This window comes from Sus scrofa, chromosome 6 (assembly GCF_054392235.1).
Source record: "Sus scrofa isolate SSC_HxYL_T2T_F1_AM1 chromosome 6, Sscrofa_HxYL_maternal_Yorkshire_Landrace_v2.0, whole genome shotgun sequence".
NCBI lineage: Eukaryota > Metazoa > Chordata > Mammalia > Artiodactyla > Suidae > Sus > Sus scrofa.
The window spans coordinates 60,580,160-60,607,493 of NC_139388.1; the positions used below are offsets into that span (position 1 = coordinate 60,580,160).

Consider the following 27,334-nt stretch of genomic DNA (forward strand, 5'->3'; position numbering starts at 1 on the left):
CTCTTGGCCTTGTTTGAAGAAGGTCGGGTGCGTCCTACGGTTTCTGGTTCCAAGTGGATCTGAAACTGCCCTTGGGGAGCAACAGGATTCTGGGTGGGCAGTTCAGGATCCCATGCGAGAGGAGGAACCATGTTGTAGCTGCCGATTCTGGGCTGGGAGTAGGGAGGATTTTGCTGGAGAAGGTTGGGCACTGCTGCAGTTTGGTGGGGGTGTGGACCTGGAATAGAAAAGCCTTTAGTGGGAAGAATTTGTGTTGTAAAGTCTTGCTATCCCAGCAGCAGAGCTGTGCAGGTGCCAAGCACAGGCCCCAGTGCTGTCTGGGAGACGGGCATATGGCCAGGAGCGAAGCACACCACTTTCAGGAGTCATCCTCTGTGTAGCACCCCAAGGACTCGGGTCTAGCCATTCAAAGGAAGCGACCATGCACACGTCCATGCACACATACCAGAACATGCTCTTCGTGCACCACAGCCAACAGGGCCAGGTGCTTGTCTCCACCTCCACCAGAAACAGAATCCTCATAACCTTTGTCTCTGAGCCATGCACTGAGAAGGGTTCACCCTCATCCATGTATAGAACTTGGCTCAGAGATTCTGCTGAGTCTCCAAAGGAGGCAGTCAGAGAAACCCACACCTGAGGACATTCTGCATGGGTCACAATTGTCAGTTTCACCCAAGACCAAAGAAGCTCACGTGTCCAAGATTAAATAAGCCAGACTCCAGACAAACACGTGTAATCCCGTACAATGACTGGATTCTAGATTTATGAAGGATCCCTTGTACCAGTGGGGGATTCTCTACGTGGACTGTCTCTTATAGCCTGTCCAGGGTGGTTGTGTTTCGTGTGATGGTTTTGCTGCCTCAGCTGGGAGAATGACCTAGATGGAGGAGACTGAAGATCCAACTGCAGCTGGATGCAGTGTTTGGTGAGGATCCTCCTCCTGGTTGGCACAGAGTCTCCTTCCTGCTATATCCACAGGGCAGGGAGACTGACCTTCCGATAAGGACACAAATCCCAACTTGATGGCTCCCGCTTCGTGACTCATCTAAACATGATCACCTCCCCAACACCCACCTCCAAATACCTTCATGTTGGGGTTAGAGCTTCAGCCTATCCACTTGGGGGGACACATCTACTCAGTCTGTAGCAGTAATTATGCACCAAAATTTAAGAGTAGAGTCATGGTGGTGCAGCCACCCCCATCTCAGATCTGTCACTGTGATCTATGAGTGCAGTAACCAGCATGACCATGAATCCATATTCTATGTCGTCTGCAGGAGAAGGCTTTCAACTTTTTAAACATATACATTGTGAGTGATCAATAAGCATGTTTTTCTGATGATTTCCGTGGAATGATGAGTGATATTTTAATGAATGGGAAACATCTATTTCTTTGAAGGAGAAAGTATCTTCTTCATAGGTGGTGATCGAGGAAAGACATTTGATTGGCATATAAGACCAGTGTAATATTTATGTAGGCATATTGAGGGAGGGACAGTATATTTTAATAGGCGGTTTGTGGGACATTTATTTTACTTTGTAAAATTATAGATACAGTATCAGAAATACTCAGAAACTACATTAAAAGCAGGATAGGCCTAAAACTTAAGAAAATGTTGGAGTTCCTGTCGTGGCTCAGTGGTTAAAGAATCCGACTAGGAACCATGAGGTTGCAGGTTCAATCCCTGGCCTTGCTCAGTGGGTTAACGATCCGGCGTTGCTGTGAGCTGTGGTGTAGGTCGCAGATGCAGCTTGGATCCCGTGTTGCTGTGGCTCTGGCATAGGCCAGTGGCTACAGCTCCGATTCGACCCCTAGCCTGGGAACCTCCATATGCCATGGGAGCGGCCCAAGAAATGGCAAAAAAAGACAAAAAAAAAAAAAAAAACTTAAGAAAATGTTTCAGCTGGATTTACATGGTCTCAGAGGTACAGTAATTGATTTAATGTTCTTTACTAAATGTGTTTCTACATTCATTGAATTTCTATTACTGTTGTAATAGATTTCTAGGAATTGAGCAGCTTAAAACAACACCCATTGGTCTCTTTATGTCTTAGTAGGTCAGAAAGTTGCAATTGAGATGCCAGCTGTCCTGGTCTCTAAACTGATTCATGTTGTTTGAAGGATTCATTTCCTTTTATGATTTCCATGTGTCCCTTTCCCTCTTAAAAGCCAGCCTCACACACTGAATCCTTTGCTGTCTTTAAGGTCTTCTCTCTTCTTTTTTAATCTGATGTCAGCTCTTTAAGGCTCATGCAATTACACTGGACCCACCTGGATATTCCAGGACAGTCTCCTGTCTTAGTGGGGACTGCTCTACAACAAGAATACAGACTTGAGTGAGTTAAACAATAGACTTTTGTTTTCTCACTGTCCTACAGGATGGAGGTCCAAGATGAGGTGGTGGGAGAGTCCGTGTCTGCTGAGACACCTTGTCCTGTTCAGTGGTTCCCTGATGTCCCTCTATTCACTGTGTCCTCACCTGGTAGTGAGAGAGAGGAAGCAAGGGACTTGGCATCAGAGCAGTGATCCCATCCTGAGGGATGGTCAGACCTAATCACCATGACGTGATCCCCTCCCAAGTCCCACCTCCTAACAACATCCCCTTAGGGCTTAGGATTTCAAGATGTGAATTTGGAGGGAAGCTGGCTTTCAGTCCACAACATAGTCAGCTATGGTCAGTAACCTGCATTCAACTTCACAGTCCATTTTGTCCTGTCATTGACGTAGGCATGACAGTAACACCAGGAAATGGAAATCTGCCTACTTCACAAGTTGTTTTTTGCAGTGACAAATATTTTGCAGTTGTTATTCTATTAACAAAATTATCACCAGAAATGTTTATGAGTTTACCACTGTAAATGTGTGACCATGTGAGTTATGTATATGATAAGCATGTCCCTGTGTGTATGTGAGTATGATGCACATGTGTGTTTGCTTCTGCCCTGAGGTGTTGAATGATTTACCATTTGTGTGCAGATACCAGTACCCACTTGAGTGGCTCCAACCCCTGACTTAAAAGTTGGCAGTGATTACATCATGAACCTGCATGACATGTGGATTTGTTTGCAGGAAAAATCAAAAGATTAATTGTTTATTTTTTAAATTATTATATTTGGTTTACAATGTTCTGTCAATTTCTTCTGTACAGCAAAGTGACCCAGTCAAACACATACATATATATTCTTTTTCTCATGTTACCCTCCATCATGTTCCATCATGAGTGACTAAATATATTTCCCTGTGTCATACAGCAGGATCACATTGCTTATCCACTCCAAGTATAATATTTTGCATCTATGAACCCTCAAATCCTAGTTCCTCCCCCTCTCTCTCCCCCTCCCCCTTGGCAACCACAAGTCCATTCTCTATGTCCATGAGTTGGTTTCTTTTCTGTAGATAGGTTCATTTGTGCCCTATATTAGATTCCAGGTATAAGTGATATCATATGGTATTTGTCTTTCTATTTCTGACTTACTTCACTTAGTGTGAGAGTCTCTAGCTGAATCCATGTTGCTGCAAATGGCATTATTTTGTTCTTTTTTATGGTTGAGTAGTATTCCATTACTACTCGGTATATAGTGTCTATATACCACATCTTCCTAATCTGTGCATCTGTTGATGGACATGTAGGTTGTTTTCATGTCTTGGCTATTGTGAAAAATACTGCAATGAACATGGGGGTGCGTGTACCTTTTTTAGTGGCAGTTTTGTCCAGATATATGCTCAGGAGTTGGATTGCTAGGTCATATGGTAGTTTTATATTTCATTTTCTGAGGTATCTCCATACTGTTTTCCACAGTGGTTGTACCCGTTTACATTCCCACCAAAAGTGCAGGAGGGTTCCCTTTTCTCCACACCCTCTCCAGAATTTGTTATTTGTTAACTTGTTAATGATGGCCATTCTGACTGGCATGAGTTTTGATTTGCATTTCTCTAATAGTGATGTTGAGTAATTTTCCATGTGCCTGTTGGTCATCTGCATATCTTCTTTGGAGGAATATCTATTCAGGTCTTTTGCCCATTTTCCATTTGGGTTGTTAGCTTTTGCTGTTGAGTCGTATATGTTGTTTGTATATTTTAGAGATTAAGCCCTTGTCAGTTGGATCATTTGAAATGATCTTCTCCATTATGCAGGTTGTATTTTTAAAAAATATTTTCCTTTGCTGTGCAAAATCTTGTGAGTTTGATTAGGCCCCATTCATTTATTTCTATTTCTATTTCTATTGTCTTGAGAGACTGACCTAAGAAAAAATGTGTGTGGTTGATGTTGGGGAATGTTTTCCCTATGTTCTCTCCTAGGGGCTATATGGCGTCTTATCTTATGTTTCAGTCTTTAAGCCATTTTGAATTTATTTTCATGCATGGTATGAGGGTGTGTTCTAGTTTCATTTATTGACATGCAACATGTCCAGTTTTCCCAGCACCACTTGCTGAAAAGGCTGTATTTTCCAATTTTATATTCTCGCCTTCTTTGTGGAAGATGAATTGACCATAGCTGTTTGGGTTTATTTCTGGGTTCTCTATTCTGTTCCATTGGTTTGTATGTCTGTTTTGGTAGCAGTACCATCCTGTCTTGATTGTCGTCACTTGTAATATTACCTGAAGCCTGGGAGCGTTATGCTGGGTGATGTAGGCTCCATGGAATGTCTTTGGGTGTGTTCCTTCTTCTTCACAATTTTGGAAAATTTGAAGAAGAATGGGTGTGTATGTTCATTATAATTTTGGTAGAATCCACCTGTGAAGCCATCTGGTCCTGGATTTTTGTTTGTCGGGAGTGTTTTTATTAGATATTGAATTTCATATCTAGTGATCATTCTGTTCAACTGATGTATTTCTTCTTGATTCTGTTTTGGTGGGCTGTATGTCTCTAGAAAGTTGTCCATTTCTTCGAGGTTGTCAAATTTGTTGGCACATAGTTGTTTGTAGTATACTCTTAGGGTTTTTTTTTTTTTTTTTTGTATTTCTGCAGTATCCAAAAGATTACTTTTAACTCCTAATTTATGATTCTTTTTTATAATGATTTTTATTTTTTCCATTCTAGCTGGTTTATAGTGTTCTGTCAATTTTCTAGTATACAGCAAAGTGACACTGTCACACATACATGTATGCATTCTTTTTTCTCATATTATCATGCTCCATCCTAAGTGACTAGATATAGTTCCCTGGCCTATATAGCAGGATCTCATTGCTAATCCATTCTGAAGGCAATGGTTTGCATGTATTAACCCCAAGTTCCCAGTCCATCTTAATTATAAAGCATGAAATACTCATGCTATAAAAGAACAAGTTAATTGATTAATCATTGATAAAGAGCACCATGTGGACTCTTTGTTCCAATTGGATAAGTACTTGAGCAGTGGCCCATTAGACACTAGGAGAATGGTGGGATCTGTCTCCTGAGTCATCAGACATAGGTGATTATTTCTGAGACACTTTTCTAATCTTCTCTCCTTTTTCTACGTGTTTGTTTTGTGTCTAATACTTCATCTCTAATGGTGGTCAGTAATGGTAAACTATAGTTTCCTCCAATATCCATATTAATTGGCATTGAAGAATGCAGATTATTCCAACTCACTTGGCTTTGATGTGTGCCGAGCTTGTCTGTAATGTGTGCTGTATCCTCTTCCTCCTTGTCCTTGAATCTCTTTGTTTGAACATTCTCCCCAGGTAGTTTGTCTTACTCCATTTCTCTACCAATACTTGACCTGATGGTTCAGTACCAGTGTCTGAAGATCAGGAAAGTCCTAGTATTAGGATAAAGAGACCTCTGAGGCAAGAGAAGCATCCAGAGGGACACACAGACTTGATGCCAGTCTTTATGGGAGTGATGTCAACATTTCCTCCTCTCCTCCAGGAGTCCCTGTCTGCCCCAGGGATCACAGGAGAGAAAATGCTTCTCAAAAACACTGCAGTTATCTCTTGGGGGGGGGGACAGGTTAACTAGAAACTTGTAATTGTTTTTGCAATTAATAGCTGAGAGAAAAGTTTTCAGAAATGTTCCTGGGTCCCAAGACTGTACTCCCATTGCTGCCACAGATGAAATGATAATTGCGGTTCCGAGGGGAGGGGAGGACAGGACACAGAGTCACCAACCCATATATCAGGCTCCCGCTGCCTCCCTTCTAAACAGGTACTGGCTCTAAAGACCATCACACCGAGCCATGTGTTGTGTCAGCAGGAAGGAGGCAGGTAAGAATTTTCTATTTCACTCTGAGCAGCGAGTCTGTAAGGGAAAGGCAGATGAGGCATCTGGGTAAGTGATTAAATTAAAAGACAATCTTCTGTAGAGTAACCGGATCCAGTTCAGTGCCAGAAGGTAGGATTCCTCGGAGGCACTACCTGAGCTAGTAAAAAGAAGTGGTGTCTTAGACCCAATAGCAGGCCCTGACGGCTCCTCATGCATTTCAATGTGGTCCTCACCAACCATGATTTTTTTGTGGCTGAACCCAAGTGATAAAAGACTTGATTTTTTTGGTGCTTAAAAACGTAGTTGTAAAATCAATCTGCTGTTGTGTCCGACTTATAGGAATCATAGACTCGGTGTTCCGGATGTCGAGAGGTGCACCAGGAATGACTCTAGGTTTGCAATAAAGAATGTGATGCTGCTGCCGAAATGATCTTGCCCTGGGCACAAAGTGTATCTAAATGGAAGTGGCTTGAAGAGGAAGGTTTTCTCTAACTCTGACGATCTGTTGCAATGATCAGAGACACTAATTGTGTCTCCAGTGAACTCCTCTGTAGTGTGTTGCCTATGGTGAGATTATTGTCACTCTTAAATTTAAGGAGCAGCTGACATGATAATCATGAGTTACAGGCAGCAGCTTTCAGTCTTGTGTCATGTTCTTTCTATGCATTTAGTAAACATACTACTATCCATCCCCAAATCTAGTCTTTCAATTTATACAACACAAAAATAAATGTATGCCTTGCAGATGCTGCTTTGCTTAAAAGTCTTGTATGTCCATATCTTTCCCAAAGTTCACAAGTTTGAAAACAATAATGATTGATGTTTTCCTTACACACTATTTTATCATGCCTTAGTGTTTTATGCTCCAAAGTTATAGAATAACACACACTCACTCTATATTCCTGTAAGCGGTGTAATTATACTTGCTGCTTTTTTTTTTTTTTTTTTTTTTTTGGTGTTTGTGGGGCTGCTCCTGTGGCACGTGGAATTTCTCAGGCTAGCAGTCAAATCAGAGCCACAGATGCTGACCTATGCCACAGCCACAGCAATGCCAGATCTGAGCCGTGTCTGTGACCTATACCACAGCTCATGGCAATGCCAGATATCCAAGCCACCAAGCAAGGCCAGAGATGGAACCCGCATTCTCAAGGATCCTAATCAGGATCCCACACTGGGAATTCCCTATACCTGCTTTTCTGACATAAAGTCAAATGCGTCTTCTGTTTCCCTCCTAACTATGAGCCGTTCTCCTTATTACCTGAACTTGTCATGGTGCAGGTTCCTGACGTGTTTGCCTGTCAGCAGGGCATGTACATGCGTTAAGATATCTAAACCTGGTTCCTAGTTGATAGCGCTCTGTAGAATAAAGCTTTACAAATAAGTGGAATATTGTTATAATGACAATATAAAATACCACCAGTGTAAAACCATATGTCACATTGTGAAATCAAGACTAGCTATAGATCTGGATCATAATTTGAGGACATCTAACTAGCTTTGGGGCAGAGCCTTGTGGGTCAGTACTCTGTGTTTAACAGCCCACTGTCTTGCAGAGAGTTTGAAGTCCTCACTCTGCCCTACACAGCACATGTCAAAAGATACCTAACCTGTCTGTGTTACCCTTACCTCTAGAATTAAAGTTACAGGTGTCCCTGGCTCATGGATTTGTGAGGAGTGAAGTGTCCACACTGAGTGTCTTCAACTAGTAATTTTATGTGTAATCCCCTTAAAGTCATACATTCATATTTTTAAGGCTGCTACTACTGAAAAACATGATGTAAATTTTCTAAGTGGGAATTAATGGTTGGTGGACACTGGAGGATTCAGCTGATAACACACATGCAGCACCTGCTTCATATTCCCACCCAGGACCATCTAACTCACAAGACAAATATTAGTGGCTGTGAACAGGGAGATGGCCAGCGTGGATGTAACAGTAGATGTGATCATTGTGATGCAGACCGTGGTTGGAATCCTGGGGAATTTCTCCCTTCTTTGCCATTATATCATCCTTTACTTCACTAGGTACAGGTTACGGTCCACAGATGTGATTCTTCAGCACTTGACTGTGGCCAACGTCTTGACCCTTCTCTCTAAAGGAGTCCCCCAGACCATAGCAGCGCTTGGGTGGGAACATTCCCCCAGTGATTTTGGATGCAAACTTATTTTCTTTCTTCACCGAGTGGGGAGGGGAGTGTCCATGGGGAGCATCTGCCTCTTGAGTGTCTTTCAGGTGATCATGATCAGCCCCCAGAACTCCAGGTGGGCAGAGCTTAAAGTAAAAGCTCCCAAGTACATTGTTCCCTCGATGTGCCTGTGTTGGATGCTCCAAATGCTGGTCAACATCATTTATCCTGTACATATGTATGGGAAATTGAATGACAAAAACATCACAAAAAGACAGGATTTTGGATACTGTTCTTCTACTATTCATCACAAAGCTGGAAAGATATTATTTGCACTGGTGCTGATATTCCCTGATATTTTATGTTTGGGGCTCATGCTCTGGAACAGTGGCTCCATGGTTTTCCTCCTGTACAGACATAATCAGCAGGTCCAACACATTCGTAGGAACAATGCCTCCCCTAGATCCTTGCCTGAGTCCAGAGCTACCAAAACCATCCTTCTCCTGGTGAGCAGCTTTGTCTATTTTTACACTCTTTCCTTCACCTTTCAAGTTACTTTGTCCCTTGTTGAACATCCCAGCCTGTTACTTGTGTACATGGGTATAATCATGGCTGCGTGGTTCCCAGCTGTCAGCCCCTTTCTGCTCATGAGCCGTGACTCCACTGTACACAGGCTCTACTTTGCCTGGATAAGGAATGCACATTCCCCTGCTATGATGAGAACTATGTAAATTGTATGTCTTTCCAGAGTACTACACAGTTTCCAGTTATTCATTCACTTGTTCATTCATCTCTGAGTCCCAACAGAAATTTGACTTTCAAAGAAAGAAAACAGGACATACTGAATATTTTTCCAAAATAAATAATTATATTCATATTGTCATGGCATATAGTTATCTTGTAAGGAATTACAGAACTGAAGTGTTTCTAGTTCAGAATTTTTTTCTTTTTTTTCTTTATATATATATATTTTTTCTACTGTACAGCATGGTGACCCAGTTACACATACATTCTGAATGACTGTACTCCCTAAGGCAATATACAGATTCAGTGCAATCCCTATCCACTTACCAAGGAGATTTTTCACAGAACTCGAGCCAAATATTTTAAAGTTTGTTTGGAAGCACAACAGACCCAGAATAGCCAAAGACATCCTGAAAAAGAAAGATGGAGCTACAGGAATCAGGCTCCCGGACTTCAGACTATACTACAAAGCAATGGTCATCAAAACCATATGGTCCTGGCACAAAGACAGAAATATAGATCAGTGGAACAGGATAGAAAGCCCAGAATTCAACCACGCACCTACAGCCAACTCATCTATGACAAAGGAGGTGAGAATATACAATGGAGAAAGGACCGCTTGTTCAATAAGTGGTGCTGGGAAAACTGGACAGCCACATGGAAAAGAACGAAATGAGAACACTCCCTAACACCATACACAAAAATAACCTCCAAATGGATTAAAGACCTAGATATAAGACCAGACACTATAAAACTCTTAGAGGAAAACATAGGCCCAACACTCTCTGACATAAACGACAGCAACATCTTCTCAGATCCACCTCTCAGAGTATTGACAATAAAAACAAAAATAAACAAATGGGACCTTACTCAAACCTCAAAGTTTCTTCACAGCAAAGGAAACCCTAATCAAAACAAAAAGACAACCCACAGAATGGGAGAAAGTCTTTGCAAGTGAGTCAACTGACAAGGGATTAATCTCCAAAATTTATAAACACCTTCTGTAGCTCCATACCAAAAAAAAACAACCCCATCAAAAAATGGGCAGAAGATCTAAACAGACAGTTCTCCAAAGAAGACATACAGATGGCCACGAAACACATGACAAGATGTTCAACATCACTCATTCTTAGAGAAATGCAAATCAAAACCACGATGAGGTACCCCCTTACACCAGCCAGAATGGCCATCATCCAAGTCTACAAACAAGAAGTGCTGGAGAGGGTGTGGAGAAAAAGGAACCCTATGACACGGTTGGTGGGATTGTAAATTGGTGCAACCACTGTGGAAAGCAGTATGGAGATTCCTCAGAAAACTAAACATCGAACTACCATGGGATCCAGCAATCCTACTCCTGGGCATCTATCCAGGGAAAACCATCACTGGCAGAGACACATGTACTCCGATGTTCACTGCAGCACTATTTGCAATAGCCAAGACATGGAAACAACCTAAATGTCCATTGACAGAGGCGTGGATCAAGAAGATGTGGTACATATACACAAAGGAATATTACTCAGCCATTAAAAAGAACGAAATACTGGCATTTTTAGCAACATGGATGGACCTAGAAATTATCATGCTAAGTGAAGTCAGCCAGACAATGAGATACCAACATCAAATGCTTTCACTGACATGTGGAATCTGAAAAAGGACAGACCGAACTTCTTTGCAGAAGAGATGCTGACTCACAGACATTGAAAACCTTATGGTCTCTGGAGGAGACAGTTTGGGGGGTGGGGGATGTGCTTGGGTTGTGGGATGGAAATCCTGTGAAACTTGATTTTGATGATCTTTATACAACTGCAGATGTGATAAATTCATTTGAATAATAAAAAAAAGAATTTCTAGAATAGTGATAGAAGCTCTCTGTGAATTAGGAAATGTTCATATGTGTAGCCTTCAATCCAAAGCAGTTTTTCCCAGAAATGACCTAGGTTTGGACCTAAAGTTATGCATGAACATGGATCAGCCTGTGCAATAGTCATTGATGAAGCCGAAGAGATGCGTGTCCTCACAGTCAACCACACTGTGGTGTGGAGTCAGAAGTCAAATCATTCTCAGTCAGTAGAGCCTTTGAGAGCCAGTTATGAGTTTATAGAGCTTTACAGAGAACAAAGATTTATTGGAAATAGGATGTATTGCAGGGAGATTTGGGTGCTTAAATATTTTTATGTAGAGACGATCAGGTTGAAGTGAAGTGCTACAAAAGGAGCAAAAAACAAAATTATGGTTCAGCTGATGGTATAATTAGAATATATTTGACATGTAATATTTGAAAATTTAAAATGAGTATGTTCATGTTGCAATTATATATTGTAATGTATAGCTCTTTTGCTGTATTTGTCACCTCTCCCACACAATATAATTATCTTTGTAAATTAAATTATATTAAATGTAGTTAATTTACAATATAACCTTAACTATGATTGTAAAACAGCTATCCAATATTTGTAAAGATTATACTTGATTTAATGTTATTATAGGTAGGTCCTGCTGTGGCCCAGTGGGTTAAGAATCCAGTTGTAATGGTTCAGGTCACTGTGAACACGCAGGTTCAATCCCTGGCCTGGTGCAGTGGGCTAAAGCATCCAGCCTCGCTGCAGCTGCAGTGTAGGTCACAGCTGTGGCTTGTGTTCCGTCCCTAATCTGGGACCTTCCAGCTGTGTATATGGCCATAAAAAAATAAAGTTATTATAAAATACCGGCTCTATTTCCTGTGCTGTAAAATGTGTCCCAGTAGCTTATTTATTTTATGCAGAGTAGTTTCTGGTTCTGAATCCTTACCCTAGGTCACACCACCTCCCTTTCTCTACCCACTGGTAACCTCTGGTTTCTCCTGTGTGTCTGTGAGTCTGATTCTGTTAGTTATATTCATCCACCTGCTTTATTTTTTAGATTCCACATATAAGTGATAACACACAATATTTCTTCCTCTTTCTTATTTCACTAAGACTCTCCTCAGAGTCTATCCAGGTTGCTGAAAATGGCAAAATGTCATTCTTTTATGGCTGAGTAGTGTTCCATTGTGTGTGTGTGTGTGTGTGTGTGTGTGTGTGTGTGTGTGTGTGTGTGTGTGTGTGTATCCCATCTTTATCCGTTTGTCTGTTGATGGACACATAGGTTGCTTGCATGCATCAGCTGTTTGAAATAATGCTCATCTGCACATTGTGCTGCAAATATCTCCTGATTTAGTGGGGTTTTTTTTTGTTGTTTTTTTTTTGTCTTTTGTCATTTGTTGTTGTTGTTGTTGCTATTTCTTGGGCCGCTCCCACGGCATATGGAGGTTCCCAGGCTAGGGGCTGAATCGGAGTCGTAGCCACCGGCCTACGCCAGAGCCACAGCAACGCAGGATCCGAGCCGCGTCTGCAACCTACACCACAGCTCACAGCAACGCTGGATCGTTAACCCACTGAGCAAGGGCAGGGACCGAACCCGCAACCTCATGGTTCCTAGTCGGATTTGTTAACCACTGCGCCACGATGGGAACTCCCTGATTTAGTGTTTTTGTTTTCTTCAAATATATGCCCAGGAGTGGAATTGCTGCATCATATTATAGTTCTATTTTTAGTTCTTTGAAGAACATCTGTAATGTTTTCCACAGTGGCTGTACCGATTCACAGTTCCATCAATAGTGTGCTAGGATTCTCTGTTCTCTACATCCTGGCCAGCATCTTTTATTTGTGTTCTTTTTGCTGATAGACATTCTGAGAGCTGTCAGGTGATGTATCATGTTGGTTTTGATTTGCACTTCTCTGATGAATAGCAGAGTTGAGCATCTTTTTATGTGCCATCTGTATGTCTTCTTTGGAAAATGTATTTGTGTAGGCTTCCTACCCATTTTGTGTGGATCATTCCTTTTTTGATTTTCAAACCATTCTCACACCTCTGGAAAAATTCCACCTGATAATTGTCTATGATACTTCTTAGAGGTTGTTGAATTCTGGTTGCTACCATTTTGCTGAGGGTTTTTCCTCTGTAGCTGAGCTATGTGTCTGTCATTTCCTTTCATGGTAGGGTTTTTTCCTGGTTTTGACAGCAGGGTGATGGAAGCCTTGTCGAATGGATGTGGAGTTATGTCTCCTCACGTATTTAGAACCACTTGAGGAGGGTTGGTATTACTACTTCTCCATAGGATTGGTAGAATCCCCTGTGAAGCCATCCAGTGCTGGACGGGTTTGCTGGGAGTTTTTGGTGACTAATTTGATTTCACTACTCGATATTAGTGTGTTCAGCCTTTCTCTTTTTTCGTGAAAGAGCCTTAGAAGATTGGGTGTTTTTAGTGGTGTATGTATTTCTTCTGGGTTATGCACTTTGTTGACATATAGTTGTTCATGGTGTTGTCTTAGGATTTTTTTTGTATCCCTGTAATATCTCCTCCTGCATGTCTCCTCTTTCATTTCTTCTGTTGTTTATTTGTGTCCTTTTTTGTTCTCACTGAGCTTGGCTACTGGCTTATCAATTTTGCCTGTCTTTTCCAAAGGCAGATTTTGATTTCACTGATGTTTTCAATTGTTGTTTTTGTTGTCTATTCCTTCCTTCCTTCCTTCCTTCCATCCATCCATCCATCCACCCCTCTGTCTTCCCCTCCCTCCCATGTTAGGGCCACACATGCAGCATATGGAAGTTCCCAGGCTAGGGGTCGAGTCAGAGCTGTAGCTCCTGGTCAGTGCCACAGCCAGAGCAATGCCAGATATGTGCCATATCTGTGACATACACCACAGTTCATGGCAATGCCTGATCCTTACCCCACTGAGTGGGGCCAGAGATTGAACTTGCATTCTCCTGGGTACTAGTAAGGTTTGTTACTGCTGGGCCACAATGGGTACTCCCTATTCTTTCTACCTGATGTTTTTCATTTCCTTTCATCTGCTGACTCTGCATGTTTTTCATTCTTCCATTCTTCCATTCCTGATTCCTTTTGGTGGTAATTTATGTTGTTTTCTTGATTTTTTCCCTTGGATTTTGACATAGGCTTGTATTGCTATGAACTTCCCTCTTAGACTGTCCCTCTTGGGATATTGAGTTTGGAAAGTTGTTTTTTTTTTTTTTTGGTAATTTTCCATTGACTCCAGTTATTTACTCATTGGTTTGTTTATTGACTCTGGTTTTTTAGTAGTATGTTGCTTAGTCTCCACATGGTTTTTGCTTTTCCATTTTTCTTTCTGTAATTGATTTCCAGTTTCATGGCCTTGTGGTCAGGAAAAAAAAAAAGGTTGATATTATTTCTGTTCTTTAACTTGTTGAGACTTGTTTTGTGGCCTACCATAGGATCTGTCATGGAGAATGTTCCATGTGCGCTTGAGAACAGTGTGTGTTCTGCTTTTTGATGTAATGTCCCTCTAGATATCTTTTAAGCCCAAATGGTCTATTGTGTCAGTTATGATCACAGTTGGCGTATTGATTTTCTGTCTGGATGATCTGTCTGTTGATATAACTGCGATGTTAACGTCTCCTACTCTTGGAGTTCCCATCGTGGCTCAGTGGTTAATGAATCCAACTAGGAACCATAGGGTTGTGGGTTTTATCCCTGGCCTTGCTCAGTGGGTTAAGGAACTGGTGTTTCTCTGAGCTGTGGTGTCGTTAGCAGATGCAGCTCAGATCCCATGTTGCCGTAGCTCTGGTGTAGGCCGGCAGCAATAGCTCCTATTAGACCCCTAGCCTGGGAATCTCCATACCCCACAGAAGCGGCCCTAGAAAAGGCAAAAAGCTAAAATAAAATAAAATAAAATAAACTCTCTTACTCTTATTTTACTATTGTCAATTTCTCCCTTTATGTCTGTTTGTATTTGCCATATATATTAAGGTGCTTCTATACTGGGTGCAAATATTAATTGTCATTGTCTGTGACCATCAGAACTTAGGCTGTCCCTGAAGATTAGCTTAAGAAAAACACAGAGATGGCTAATGCTGTGAAAAGCAAAGCCCAAGCAAACTCAGGGTCTTTTTTAGGATCGTGAACAAAGGCTACATGCAGACGTGTGGGAAGCAGACATTTCCAAAAGATAATAGACACAATTTGCTAAACAAGCACAGGCAGCTTCAAGGCTATCCCCTGATGAGAAAACCACTAGCACAGAGTCATAGGAGCATTTATCTAGGATATAATGCAGCTACTTGCAGAAGAGCAAAGAGATTGTACTAGTCCCTTGTTTTATGTTTGCAAAGTGCAGTATATCCTATCCTGGTGCATCCTTCTTGGCATTCCAAGAGGGAGTCATGGTCTTCCATAACCATGCATTCAAGCTCAAGGTCTATGGCCCTGCTTTTTTCCACCCACAGTTAATGACTACTATCCTCTTCTTGTATTGATGCCTTTATCATTACCTAATGCCCTTCTTTGTCTTTCTCTCTAGCCTTTGTTTTATTCTCTATTTTTTCTGAAATAAGTATAGCTATCTCCTGATTTCTTCTTGTTACCACGTACATAAAATGTCTTTTTCCATCATTTCACTTCAGTCTTTGTATATCTTTAGCTCTGAAGTGGGTCTCTTGCAGGCAAAGTATTGAATGGACTATTTCCACCCCAATAGGGCACCACATTCAGTTCATTAAAATTTAGAATTGTTATTGATACTTATGTACTTATTGCCATTTCATTACTTGTTTCTGTTTGTGTTTGTAGATCTTCTGTGTTTAACTTTTGGTTTCTACCTTTTTGGTCTGATGATCATCTTTAACCGCATGCTTGTCAATGAACATTTGGGTTGTTTCCATGTCTTGGCTATTGTGAATAGTGCTGCAAGGAATATGCGGGTGCATGTGTCTTTCTTAACGAAAATTTTGTCTAGATATATGCCCAAGAGTGGGATTGCTGGGTCATCTGGTAGTTCTATGCATAGATTTCTAAGGCACCTCCATACTGTTCTCCATAGTGATTGTACCAGATTACACTCCCACCAACTGTGCAGGAGGGTTCCCTTTTCTCCACACCCCTTCCAGCATTTGTTATTTGCGGACTTCTTAATGATGGCCATTCTGAATGGTTTGGGGTGGTGTCTCATGGCGGTTTTGATTTGCATTTCTCTAATAATCACAGATGATTGGATTAGGAAGATGTGGTGTATATACCCAATGGAATACTACTCAGCCATACGAAAGAACAAAATAATGCCATTTGCAGCAGCATGGATGCAACTAGAGAGTCTCATACTGAGTGAAGTAAGTCAGAAGGAGAAAGACAAATCCCATATGATATCACTTTTATCTGGAATCTAGTATGTGGCACAAATGAACCTTTCACAGAAAAGAAAACCATGGACTTGGAGAAGAGACCCTTGGTTGCCAAGGGGGAGGGGGAGGGAGTGGGATGGATGGGGTGCTTGGGGTTAATAGATGCAGATTATTGCCATTTGAATGGATAAGCAATGAGATCCTGCTGTGTAGCACTGGGAACTCTGTCTGGTCACTTATGATGGAGCATGATAATGTGAGAAAAAAGAATGTATGTGTAACTGGTTCACCATGCTGTACAGCGGAAAACTGACAGAACAGTGTAAACCAGGTAAAACGGAAAAAAAATCATTATATATATATATATATATATATATGAATGTATAAATATATGAATGTATAAATGTGTGTGTAACTCTTTCACCATGCTGTACAGTAGGAAATAAATTGTATTGGGAAATAACAATTGGAAAAAATGAAGGAAGACAGCAAAAAAAAAAAAAGAAAGAAAGAAAAAATGTATTGGGGAAATAACAATTGATTACAATAAAAAATAGGTGATTAATGAGAACCTACTATATAGCATAGGAACATCTATTCAATAGTTTGTAATAGCGTATATGGAAAAAAGGGATATATTTTTATATAAGACTGATGCACTTTGCTGTACACCTGAAACAATACATCAGTGTAAGTCAACTATATTCTAATGATTTTTTTAAAAGAAAAAAAAAACCCTAGGAATGTGCTCATATAAGTGATTGGAAAGAAACAAAAATAATTCTATGCTTGTGTTTCTCTCTTCTTGTTTCTTATAGGTCTGTTGTAGGTTTGTTTTTTTTAATTGTCTTTTTAGGACTGCACCTGCACCATGTGGAGGTTCCCTGGCTAGGGGTCAAATGAGAGATGTATCTGTCAGCCTTTGCCATGGCCACAGCAACAGGGATCTGAGCCGCATCTGGGACCTACACCACAGATCATGGCAACACCAGATCCTTAACCCACTGAGTGAGCCCAGGGATCAATCCCTTGTCCTCATGGATACCTGTCGGTTTTGTGAACCACTGAGCCATGACAGGAACTCCTGTTGTAGGTTTTTGACTTGTGGTTACCACCGGGTTTATGTTATACCCCCTTGATTTAAACTGGTAGTCATTGAATCTGAAACACATTCTAAATATCCAATGCTTTTTTTCAATCCCCAACATTTTGTGGTCTTGATGTCATATTTTGCATCTTCATGCCTCTCCCTTACCTGTTTACTCTAGTTACATTTGGTTTTACAATGTTTTGTCTTTTGATGTATATATGGGCATGTTTAAGTGGTTGATCCTCAGTCCTTCCTATGTATTGTCCTTTCTGAATGAGATGTTCCCTTTCCTGTAGATTCTTACTTCTTCTCCCCTTAGAGGAGACCCTTCAACATCTCTTTTAGAGTAGCTTTAGTATTAGTATTGATAAACACATTGAGTTTTTGCTTGTCTGAGAATTTTTTCATCTCTTCTTCTCTTCCAAAGGATGAGCCTGCGGGGTAGAATGCCATACGTTAAAGGGTTCTCCCTTTCCATGCTTTCCTGTGAAGTGAAGCCTCCTCCTTATCTTAGAGTAGCTGTGTGTCCCTGTGTCCTCACACAGTGTTGCTTGTTTGTGCATGTAGGTATGACATCTCTCTGTATCTCCAAGTTTATTAATAATGATATGAGTCAGAATGGCACAGGGCCCACCTTAATGGGCCACATGTTAAATCATCACTTCCTTCAAGGTGCTATTCTACATATAGTCACTTCCTGGATACTAGATGTTGGCGTTTCAAACTCTCAATTTGGGGCTCAGTCCAGGTCATAACACTTATCTCTCTGGATCCCCACTTCATTGTAGTATACAGAAATGTGACTGATTTCTGAATGTTAATCTTATATCCTGCTACTTTGCTGAATTTGTCAATCAATTCAAGTAGTTTTTGGGTTGAGTCTTTAGGTTTTCTATATATAGTATCATGTCATCTGCATACAGTGACAGTTTTACCTCTTCTCTTCCTATTTGGATGCCTTTTATTTCATTTGTCCGATTTCTGTGGCTAGGACTTCCAATACTATGTTGAATAACAGTGGTGAGAGTGGGCATCCTTGTCCTGTTTCAGATTTTAGTGGGAAGGCTTTCAGCTATTCTCCATTGAGTATTATATTTGCTGTGGCTTTGTCCTAAATGGCTTTTATTTTGTTAAGGTATATTCCCTCTATACCCGCTTTGGTAAGAGTTTTAATCATGAATGGATGTTGGACGTTGTCAAATGCTTTTTCTGCATCTGTGGAGATGATCATGTGGTTTTTTACTTTTCTTTTGTTAATGTGGTGTATGACGTTGATTGATTTGCATATGTTGAACCATCCTTGTGAACCTAGGATGAATCCCATCTGGTCGTGGTGTATGATCTTTTTGATATGTTGTTGGATTCAGTTGGCTAAAATTTTGTTGAGGAAATTTGCATCTATATTCATCAGATATTGGCTGACAGTTTTCTTTTAAAATTTTTTTTATTACTCAATGAATTTATTACATTTATAGTTGTACAATGATTATCGCAGTCCAATTTTATAGGATTTCCATCCCACAACCCCAGCGCACCCCCCCACCCCCCAAAACTGTCTCCTTTGGAAACCATAAGTTTGGTGGTATCTTTGTCTGGTTTTGGAATTAGGGTGATGGTGGCATCATAGAATGTCTCGGGAGTGTGCCTCCTTCTTCAACCTTTGGTAAAAGTTTGAGGATGGGTATAAGTTCCTCTTTGTATATTTGGTAGAATTTGCCTGTGAAGCCATCTGGTCCTGGAGTTTTATTTGTAGGAAGTGTTTTTATGACATATTCAGTTTCATTTCTAGTGATCGGTCTGTTCAGTTGATCTGTTTCTTTTTAAATCAGTTTTGGCAGGATGTAATTCTCTAGAAAATTGTTCATTTCTTCTAGGTTGTCAAATTTGTTGGCATACAATTGTGGACAGTATTCTTTCATGTTTTTTGGTATTTCTGTGTTACTAGTTGTGACTTCTCCTTTTCATTTCTTATTTTGTTTATTTGGGTAGTCTAGCTAGCTAGAGGTCTGTCAATTTTTTTTTTTACCTTTTCAAAGAACCAACTCTTGGTTTGATTGACTTTGTCTTTTTTTTTGAATCTCTTATTTTATTGATTTCCTCTCTGACCTTTATGATTTCCTTCCTTCTGCTGACTTTACATTTTGTTTGTTCTTTTTTTTCTAATTTATTTAGGTGGTGGTTTAAGTTGTCAATTTGAGATTTTTCTTCTTTTTTGAGGAAGGCCTGTATTGCTATGAACTTCCCTCTGAGCGCTTCTGTTGCAGCATCCCAAAGATTTTTGAGTGGTTGTGTCTTTGTTATCATTTGTCTCAAGATATTTTTAAATTTTCTTCTTGATTTCCTCATTGAATCATTGCTTTTTAGTAGCATGTTGTTTAATCTCCATGTAGTAAGTTTTTTTCTCATTTCTTTTCCTTTGGTTGATTTCTCGTTTCATGCCATTGTGGTCAGAGATAATACTTGAAATAACTTCTATACTCTTAAATTTGTAGAGGTTAGCTTTGTGCTCCAGTATGTGATCAAACCTTGAAAATGTTCCATGTGCCCTTGAGAAGAATGTATATTCTGATTTCTTGGATGTAATGTCCTGAAAATGTCAATTATATATAATTTTCTATTATATCATTTAGGATCTCTGTTGCCTTCTTGATTTTCTGTCTAGAGGATCTGTCCATTGATGTGAGTGGGGTGTTAAAGTCTCCTGCTATGATTGTATTCTCATCAATTTTTCCCTTAATGTCTGTTAGCATTTATTGTAGGTATCTGGATTCTCCTATATCAGGGGCATATATATTGATGATTGTAATATCCTCTTCTTGAATGAATCCTTTAACCATTAAATAGTGCCCTTCTTTGTCTTTCTTGATGGCCTTCGTTTTAAAGTCTATTTTGTCTGATATGAGTATTGCCACTCCTGCTTTCCTATCTGGTCCATTGACATGAAATATCTTTACCCATCCCCTCAGTTTCAATCTGTAAGTGTCCTTTGTCCTAAGGTGAGTCTCTTGTAGGCAGCAGATTGAAGGCTTTTGCTTTTTTATCCAATCTGCCACTCTGTGTCTTTTGATTGGAGCATTCAGTCCATTGATATTTAAGGTAATTATTGATAGATATGTATTTATTGCCATTGTAAACCTTGTTTCCCAGTTGATTTTATGTTTCTCTTCTTTTTTTGGTTGGATGGTTTCCATTTATTTTATGCTTGAGTACTTTTTAATTTTTGTGAATGTAATGCTAGGTTTTGATTTGTGGTTGCCCTGTTTTTTAAGTATGTTTGCCCCTTCCTATATCTGTTTGCTTTAGCCTGATAGTCATATAGGCTCAAATACATCATTAAAATAAAAAAAGAATCCATATTTTCTTACTTTCTTTCCCCATATTGTATGATTTTGATGTCTTTTAAAAAAATTCTTCATGTTTAAATCTGTATGATGGCTTATTTAAGTGATTGATTTCCAATTGTGTTTTCCTCCATTCTATTTCTTCTGACTTTTTTTTTTTTTAAATTTAGAGAAGCCCTTTCAGTATTTCTTTTAGAATGGGTTTAGTATTGCTGTACACGTTTAGCTTTTGTTTGTTGGGGAGATTCTTTATTTCCCCTTCTGTTTTAAATGATACTCTTGCTGGATAGAGTATTCTAGGTTGCAATTTTTTTCCTTTCATCACTTTAAATATATCTTGCCACTCCCTTCTGGCCTGTAGTGTTTCTGTAGAAAAATCAGCTTCTAGCCTTACAGGTGTTCTCCTATAATTAATACTTTGCTTTTCTCTCACTGCCTTTAGAATCCTGTCTTTATCTTTACCTTTTGCCGTTTTTATTACAATATGTCTTGGTGTGGGCCTGTTTGGGTTCAACTTGTTTGGGGCCCTCTGTGCTTCCTGTGTTTTGGTGTCAAATTCCTTTAGATTTGGAAAGTTGTCAGACATAGTTTCTTCAAATATTTTTCCAATCCCCCTTTCTTTTTCTTCTCCTTCTGTAATTCCTATTATGCATAAACTGGCCCGCATTATATTATCTCATAGGTCTCTCATATTGCTTTCATGCTTTTTCATTTGGTTTTCTGTCTGCTGTCCTGATTGGGTGATTTCCATTATTCCACCTTCCACGTCACTAATTCATTCCTGTGCATTATTCATTCTGGTCTTTATTGCCTTTAGCTCAGTTTGTATCTCTGCAAATGAATTTTCTAGTTTTTCTTGGCTTCTCCTTATATTTTCCAGTTCCTTTCTAAAAGAATCTGCATTACTGTTCATATCCTCTGTTAATTCCTTGATATTCAGCCCTAATTCTTTCAGTATTTTCACTAGTTCCCTTTTGAACTCAATGTCTGTCAGACTGCAGAGGTCTGTTTCATTGTTGACTGCTTTAGGCGAATTCTCCTGTTGATTTAACTGGGACTATTTTCTGAGCTTTTTCATCTTGCTTATGTTTTTCTTTTTCTGTGAGTTTGGGAAGCCAAACAGTAGTCTTGTAAGGCTACTTCTATGCAAGCTCACCCCTTTGTATTTTTTGGGGGGGGGTTACTTTTTATTATTGACATGAGAGTTTGAATATTTGCTGCCTCTTTCTTCTGTGTGAGCAGGCTGTTATCCCCAGGATGCTCAGTATGTTTTCAGGGAGAAGGAGGCCATGGGTAGAGCCAGTAGTCAGTGCCTGGTCACTGGGGTCTCAGCAGTAGCAAGGACCTGCAGGAGATGTCACTGGCCACTCCTAGGTGCAGGGCCCTGGGAAGTGGTAATGAACTCTGGGCAAATCTACACTGTGACCAGAGCATTTGGCAGTAGCAGCAGGGTGCGTGAGTTCCCAGGGGAGTGAGAGCAACACCAGCTGGTGTTTGATTGCAGTGGCCTCCTCTGAGGTGACTGGAACCACAGGTGGCACCTATTCAGAGACCCCTCGTGGTAAAAGGTCACAACCACCTCTGGAGTCAGTGATCACTGTGGTGGTTTACCCCCGCCACCTGTAGACCACGCATGAAGCACCCCGCCTCACTTAGCCCACATAGGAGGTGCTGCACAGGCTGCTCCTAGTTGCAGGATCCTGGGAAGTGACAGAGATCAGGCGTGTGGGTACTGCCTAGAGCATTTGGCAGTGGGAGCAGCAGGGCTGGTTTGTTCCCAGGGATGCAAGAGCACCAACGGGTGGTGTTTGATCACAGTGTCCCCCTCTGTGGTGCCCTTGGGGTGACTGGGGCTGCAAGTGGTGCCTGTTCACAGACCCCTAGTGGTGGAGGGCCACTCCCATCTGTGGAGCCAGAGGTAACTGTGTGGTTTGCCCCGTCCTCCTGTACACCATTGAAGAAGCACCCTGTACCACTTAGCCCATGCAGGAGGTGCTGTACCAGCTGCTCCTAGTTGTGGGGTCTTGGGAAGGGTCAGTGTCCAAGTGTCTGGGTGCCACCCATAGCTTTTGGCAGTGGCAGCTGCAGAGCAGGTGTGTTCCCAGGGCAGTGAGAGCAACAATGTATGGTGCTTGGTTGCAGTGCCCTTTTTTTTTTTTTTTGCTAACCCCTGAGGGTGACTGGGGCCACAGGTGGAGCCCACTCACAGGCCCCCAGTGGTGGCAAGAGGTCATGCGAAAGGCATTATGTCACACTCAGTCCCCTGATGCCCTTAGCTTACACAAGAGGTGCCTGGCTACTGGTAGCCTGCACAGAAAGTGCCCGTAGCCACCCGTAGCCTATGCCAGAGCTGCCTTGCCCTCTGAGAGCCCACTCAGGTGGAGGGAGTTTCCTATGGTGACCGCCCCTCCTCTCACCCTCCCCAGGGATGGCGCCTTGCCTCTCCTGAGGGCCTGGACCTTCTCCCAGGTTCCCTCTGCTGTAGGTGTTCCACTCCCCAGCTCGTAGCACACCGCTCCCCGGTCCGTGGTGCCCTGCTCCTTCGCCCCTTAGGCTGTCTCCCCACAGCCAGCCCCAGTCCTCTCCCTGAGACTGACCTCGGGAGCCTAAGACTCAGTAGCCCAGCCCCCACCTGAGTGTCTCAGGCTGTGGTGTCCGGGCCAGTGGTTCTGATGACATGTGCAGCTCTCACTCTGCTTTGCCCTCCTCAGTCCAGCTGCTACGCTTTTCTCAGTGACTTCGAGGTCCCTTCAACTCAGATGATCTTTCTGTCCATTAGGTGGCTTCCCAGGCTGTGGGTTCCCTTTCTCCTTCACAGCTCCCTCTTAGGCATGCTAGTCCCATCCTGATTCCTTTTTTCTTTCTCTCTCTTTTTTTCCTTTTGTTCTACCCAGTTATGTCAAGAGTTTCTTGCCCTTTCTGGAGGTTTCAATTCTTCTGCCAGCATTCAGCTGGTGTTCCATGCGAGTCATTTTACATGAGATGTGTTTTTTTTATTATGTTTGTGGGAGAAGGTGAGCGCCACCTCTCACTCCTCCGCCCTCTTGCTCCACCTCCTGTTTCTGCCATTTTCATTGTAGTTTTCTTGATGGTGGTTAATGATGTGTAGATAGTGGTTATATTTTAATTTTATTGATTACTAGGGAATATTTGAATTTTTTCTTCAGAATATTGAATGTTTTTACATATGTATTATCCATTGAAATACCTCTTTATTGAAGTTTCTGTTGGAAGAGTTTGGCCGTTGTTTTCCCTCTGTGTATGGTCTCTTGGGGTTCTTATCCTGGTTACAAATTGCATGTGTGGGTGTGTGTTCATGTGCATGAGAGAGAGAGAGCAAGAGAAAGCGAGAGAGGCACTAGTCTCAATTTTATTATAAGCCAAAGTCATTTCATAATACAGTTTATCTGTTTCACGACTTTTAGAATTATTTTTAGATAAACAGAAATTCAATTTGTTTTTCTAAAAAATGCACAATCTTTAAAATTAGAAATGGAATCTACTCAGCATGGATTGGTTTGTTGATGTGGCAGTGATCGAGGGTTTACTTTGTGCCAGTCTGTCCAGCAAATGTCAGCTTATTCTTAAAATGTTGTGTTGTACTCTCTTTGAGTTTTCTCTCATTTGTTGTTGCTTCAGCCAGGTGAACCCCGTTTCATCATATGGCTGACTTTTCCCTGAAATATACTGCCTCTCTCTCCATCACATCCTGTCTCATGAAATCTTGGCAAACTAAGAGCAGCACAAAGTAATATTACTCTCTGTGTCAGAAACCATCCTGGAGACATTATGCTCAGAAGAACATTTGTTCTATTATTTAACAGAAAACATGCCGAATTAAAAAAAAAAGTCTCCTGAGACATGGTGTTAGGAATAAACTTCCTATCACGGACTAGGACTGGAATTCTGGGCAATTTCTCCCTTCTTTACCATTGCATATTTCCTTACCACACTGAATGCAGGATGAAAGCCACAGACATGATTCTCAAGCATCTGACTCTAGCCAACTCCTTGGTCATTCTCTCTAAAGGAGCCCCTCACACAGTGGCAGCTTTTTTAAATTGTTATTTCCCCAATACAATTTTTTTCCTACTGTACAGCATGGTGATCCAGTTACACATACATGTACACATTCTTTTTTTCTCCCATTATCATGCTCTGCCATAAGTAACTAGACACAGTTCCCAGTACTCCACAGCAGGATCTCATTGCTAATCCATTCCAAAAGCAATAGTTTGTATCCATTGACCCCAAGCTACCAATCCATCTCACTCCCTCCCCCTCCCCCGAGGCAACCACAAGTCTCTTCTCCAAGTCCATGATTTTCCTTTCTGTGGAAAGCTTTTGGTTTGAAATATTTTTCTCAAGGATTTTGTAAGCAGGCTTCTGGACATTCAGCAGGTGGACAGAGGCGCATCCATTGGAACCACCTTCCTGTTGAGTGTGTCCCAGACCATCTTGATCAGCTCCATGGACTCCTGCTGGAAGGGTCTTAAAGTCAAAATGCATGGGCTTCTCCATTTCCCTTTGCTGGATCCAGTACATGTCTGTATGTTCTGTTTTTCCTGTATATATGTTGTATATTTCTGGCAAATTGAGCTGCACAAACATCACAAAGAAAAGAGATTTTGGACATTGTGTTGCCACAGATCAGAAGAAAATCACAGGCTCAGTTTTTGCAGTATTGATGGTATTCCCAGAAATTCCATTTTCTGTGCTCATCCTCTGGGCCAGTGGCTCCATGGTTTCCACCCTCTACAGGCACAGGCAGCGCCTCCCGCACATTCACAGGGCTCTTCATGTGTCTCCCAGATCCTCTGCTGAGCCCAGAGCCACCCGAAGCATCCTTGCCCTTGAGCACCTTTGTGTGTTTTCCCATCCTTTCATTCATCTTTCATGTTTCAATTTCTCGCTTTCAGAATCCCAGTTGGTGGGTGGTGAATACTAATGTCCTACCTTATGTGTGTTTTTCAACTGCCCCTTTCTGCTCATGAACCATGACTCTGCTCTCTCCAGACTCTGCTTTCTGGGGAGGAGGGACTCGATATCCCCTCATCTTATCAGAGAAATACAGTGTGTTTCTGCATGATGCTCAGGTGTTCGTTCACTTACCGTGATTTTAGGTCAACGGAGAGGATATGGGGAAGCCCAGGGTCTTTCTAAGGTAAAACCTAATGCGGGTTGGCAGTTCATTGTTGGTGAATAGAGGACATACCGGGGCTCAGTGAAGATGAGGAAAGGGTGGAGACTCATCCTGAAGCCTAGGGTCCTGATGCCAGTCATCTTCATCCAAAGCAATTTGAAGTCATTTGAATTCTCTTGGTCCAGGCTCCCAAGGCTGATACATAGGAGGGGTTGACCACATGGTGTGCTCATGGCTGTATTAGGCAGAATAAACCCAGTTAAATAACGCGTAGTGGATGCTGTGGGAAGACAGTATTCTCTGGGTTTCCTGTGGGTGTTCATGCCTTAAGGGCTGTTGAGTCGGCAGATTTTATTCCAGATTTTTGTTGCTCCTTTGTGTTTAAGGCTGATCTTGGGTGACAGTGACAGGGTCGCAGGGTTGCATGTGAGGCAGAGCACCATCTCTTTGCTATGTGGGAAAATCAGGGACTCCAGTCTAGGAGGAGATGTGGACAAATATGTTGGAGTTACAGGGAGACAGTGATACCTGAAATTCTCTGTCCTCAGACTCCATTAAGAGAAGACCCGAACAGAGTGGGAAAAGTTGAATGAGGATCATGGTCAACTAAGGGCTCCAGGAAGCACACCATGCTCTCCAGTACAACACATGCTGGTTGCCAGGGTACTAGGGAAGTCATTCCTAAAAATCCACCTTCCTGGTGATTGGAGTCTGAAACTGCAGGCAGAGCTCCAGAACCATCCTTGGCCACACCAACACCCCTGCCTCAGAAAACAGCTTTTGATGTCTCTCTGCCCCTCTCCAGACTGTGCTGGAGAGAAACGCGGCAGCTTCCTGGGTGCAGTGAAAGCCATGGGAAGGAGAGAAGGCACAGCCAGGTGTCCTTGAACACCTGGAGCCCACAGCTTCCTGCTTCAAGAACCAGGAAAAGAATTGATCCCCACCTAAAGGGAGAGATGACCCTAGAAGACTGAAATCCAGAGACTGGTATAAGACAAAAGGTAGAACTAGGATTTCCCATTCCATAGGGTAGAGTCTCCCTGCCCAACGAAGATACATAGCAGAGATAGTTGTGAGCAGGATAATCCATTTCTGCCACTGACATGGCCAGAGCCTCCAAAAGAGAAACTCCATTAGTGTCAGGCATATGTATCCATGACTTTGCCCCAGTAAAGGATAATTGGAAATTGCTCTGCAAAAAGCCAAAGTGGCCAAGCACATAATCCATACCTTCTAAAGACCAGAGCTTTCTTCACCTAGAGTAGAGACACTGAAATTCATGAGAGTAAGGCAGTCATCAGCCTAATCCCAAGAAAGAAAGTGGAGTTGAGGCATGACCTGTACACACTGGAGAAAGATCAGCTCCAGGATTGGTCCAGATTCAAAGGAAGACATGCATGGCCATGTTAGTGACTCAAAGACTTACTCGTATCAGGAACAGAGGACACGACAGGGCTACAAAGAGAGGCAGGTGCTACACCCAACATCTCCAAAGCCACCTCTGAAAGCCAAAGCATTCCCCTCACTTT

At 41.6% G+C, this 27,334-nt stretch overlaps 1 protein-coding gene and 1 pseudogene across 1 annotated transcript; both read left to right on the plus strand.

Moving 5' to 3' along the window:
* Positions 1–8,103: 8,103 nt before the first annotated feature.
* On the plus strand, positions 8,104–9,045 carry LOC110261301 (vomeronasal type-1 receptor 4-like). The gene has a single exon (XM_021097280.1). The coding sequence runs from the start codon at positions 8,104–8,106 to the stop codon at positions 9,043–9,045; it is 942 nt and encodes a 313-aa protein (XP_020952939.1).
* Positions 9,046–22,645: 13,600 nt separating this feature from the next.
* LOC110261373 (vomeronasal type-1 receptor 4-like) lies at positions 22,646–25,751 on the plus strand (annotated as a pseudogene).
* Positions 25,752–27,334: the final 1,583 nt, after the last annotated feature.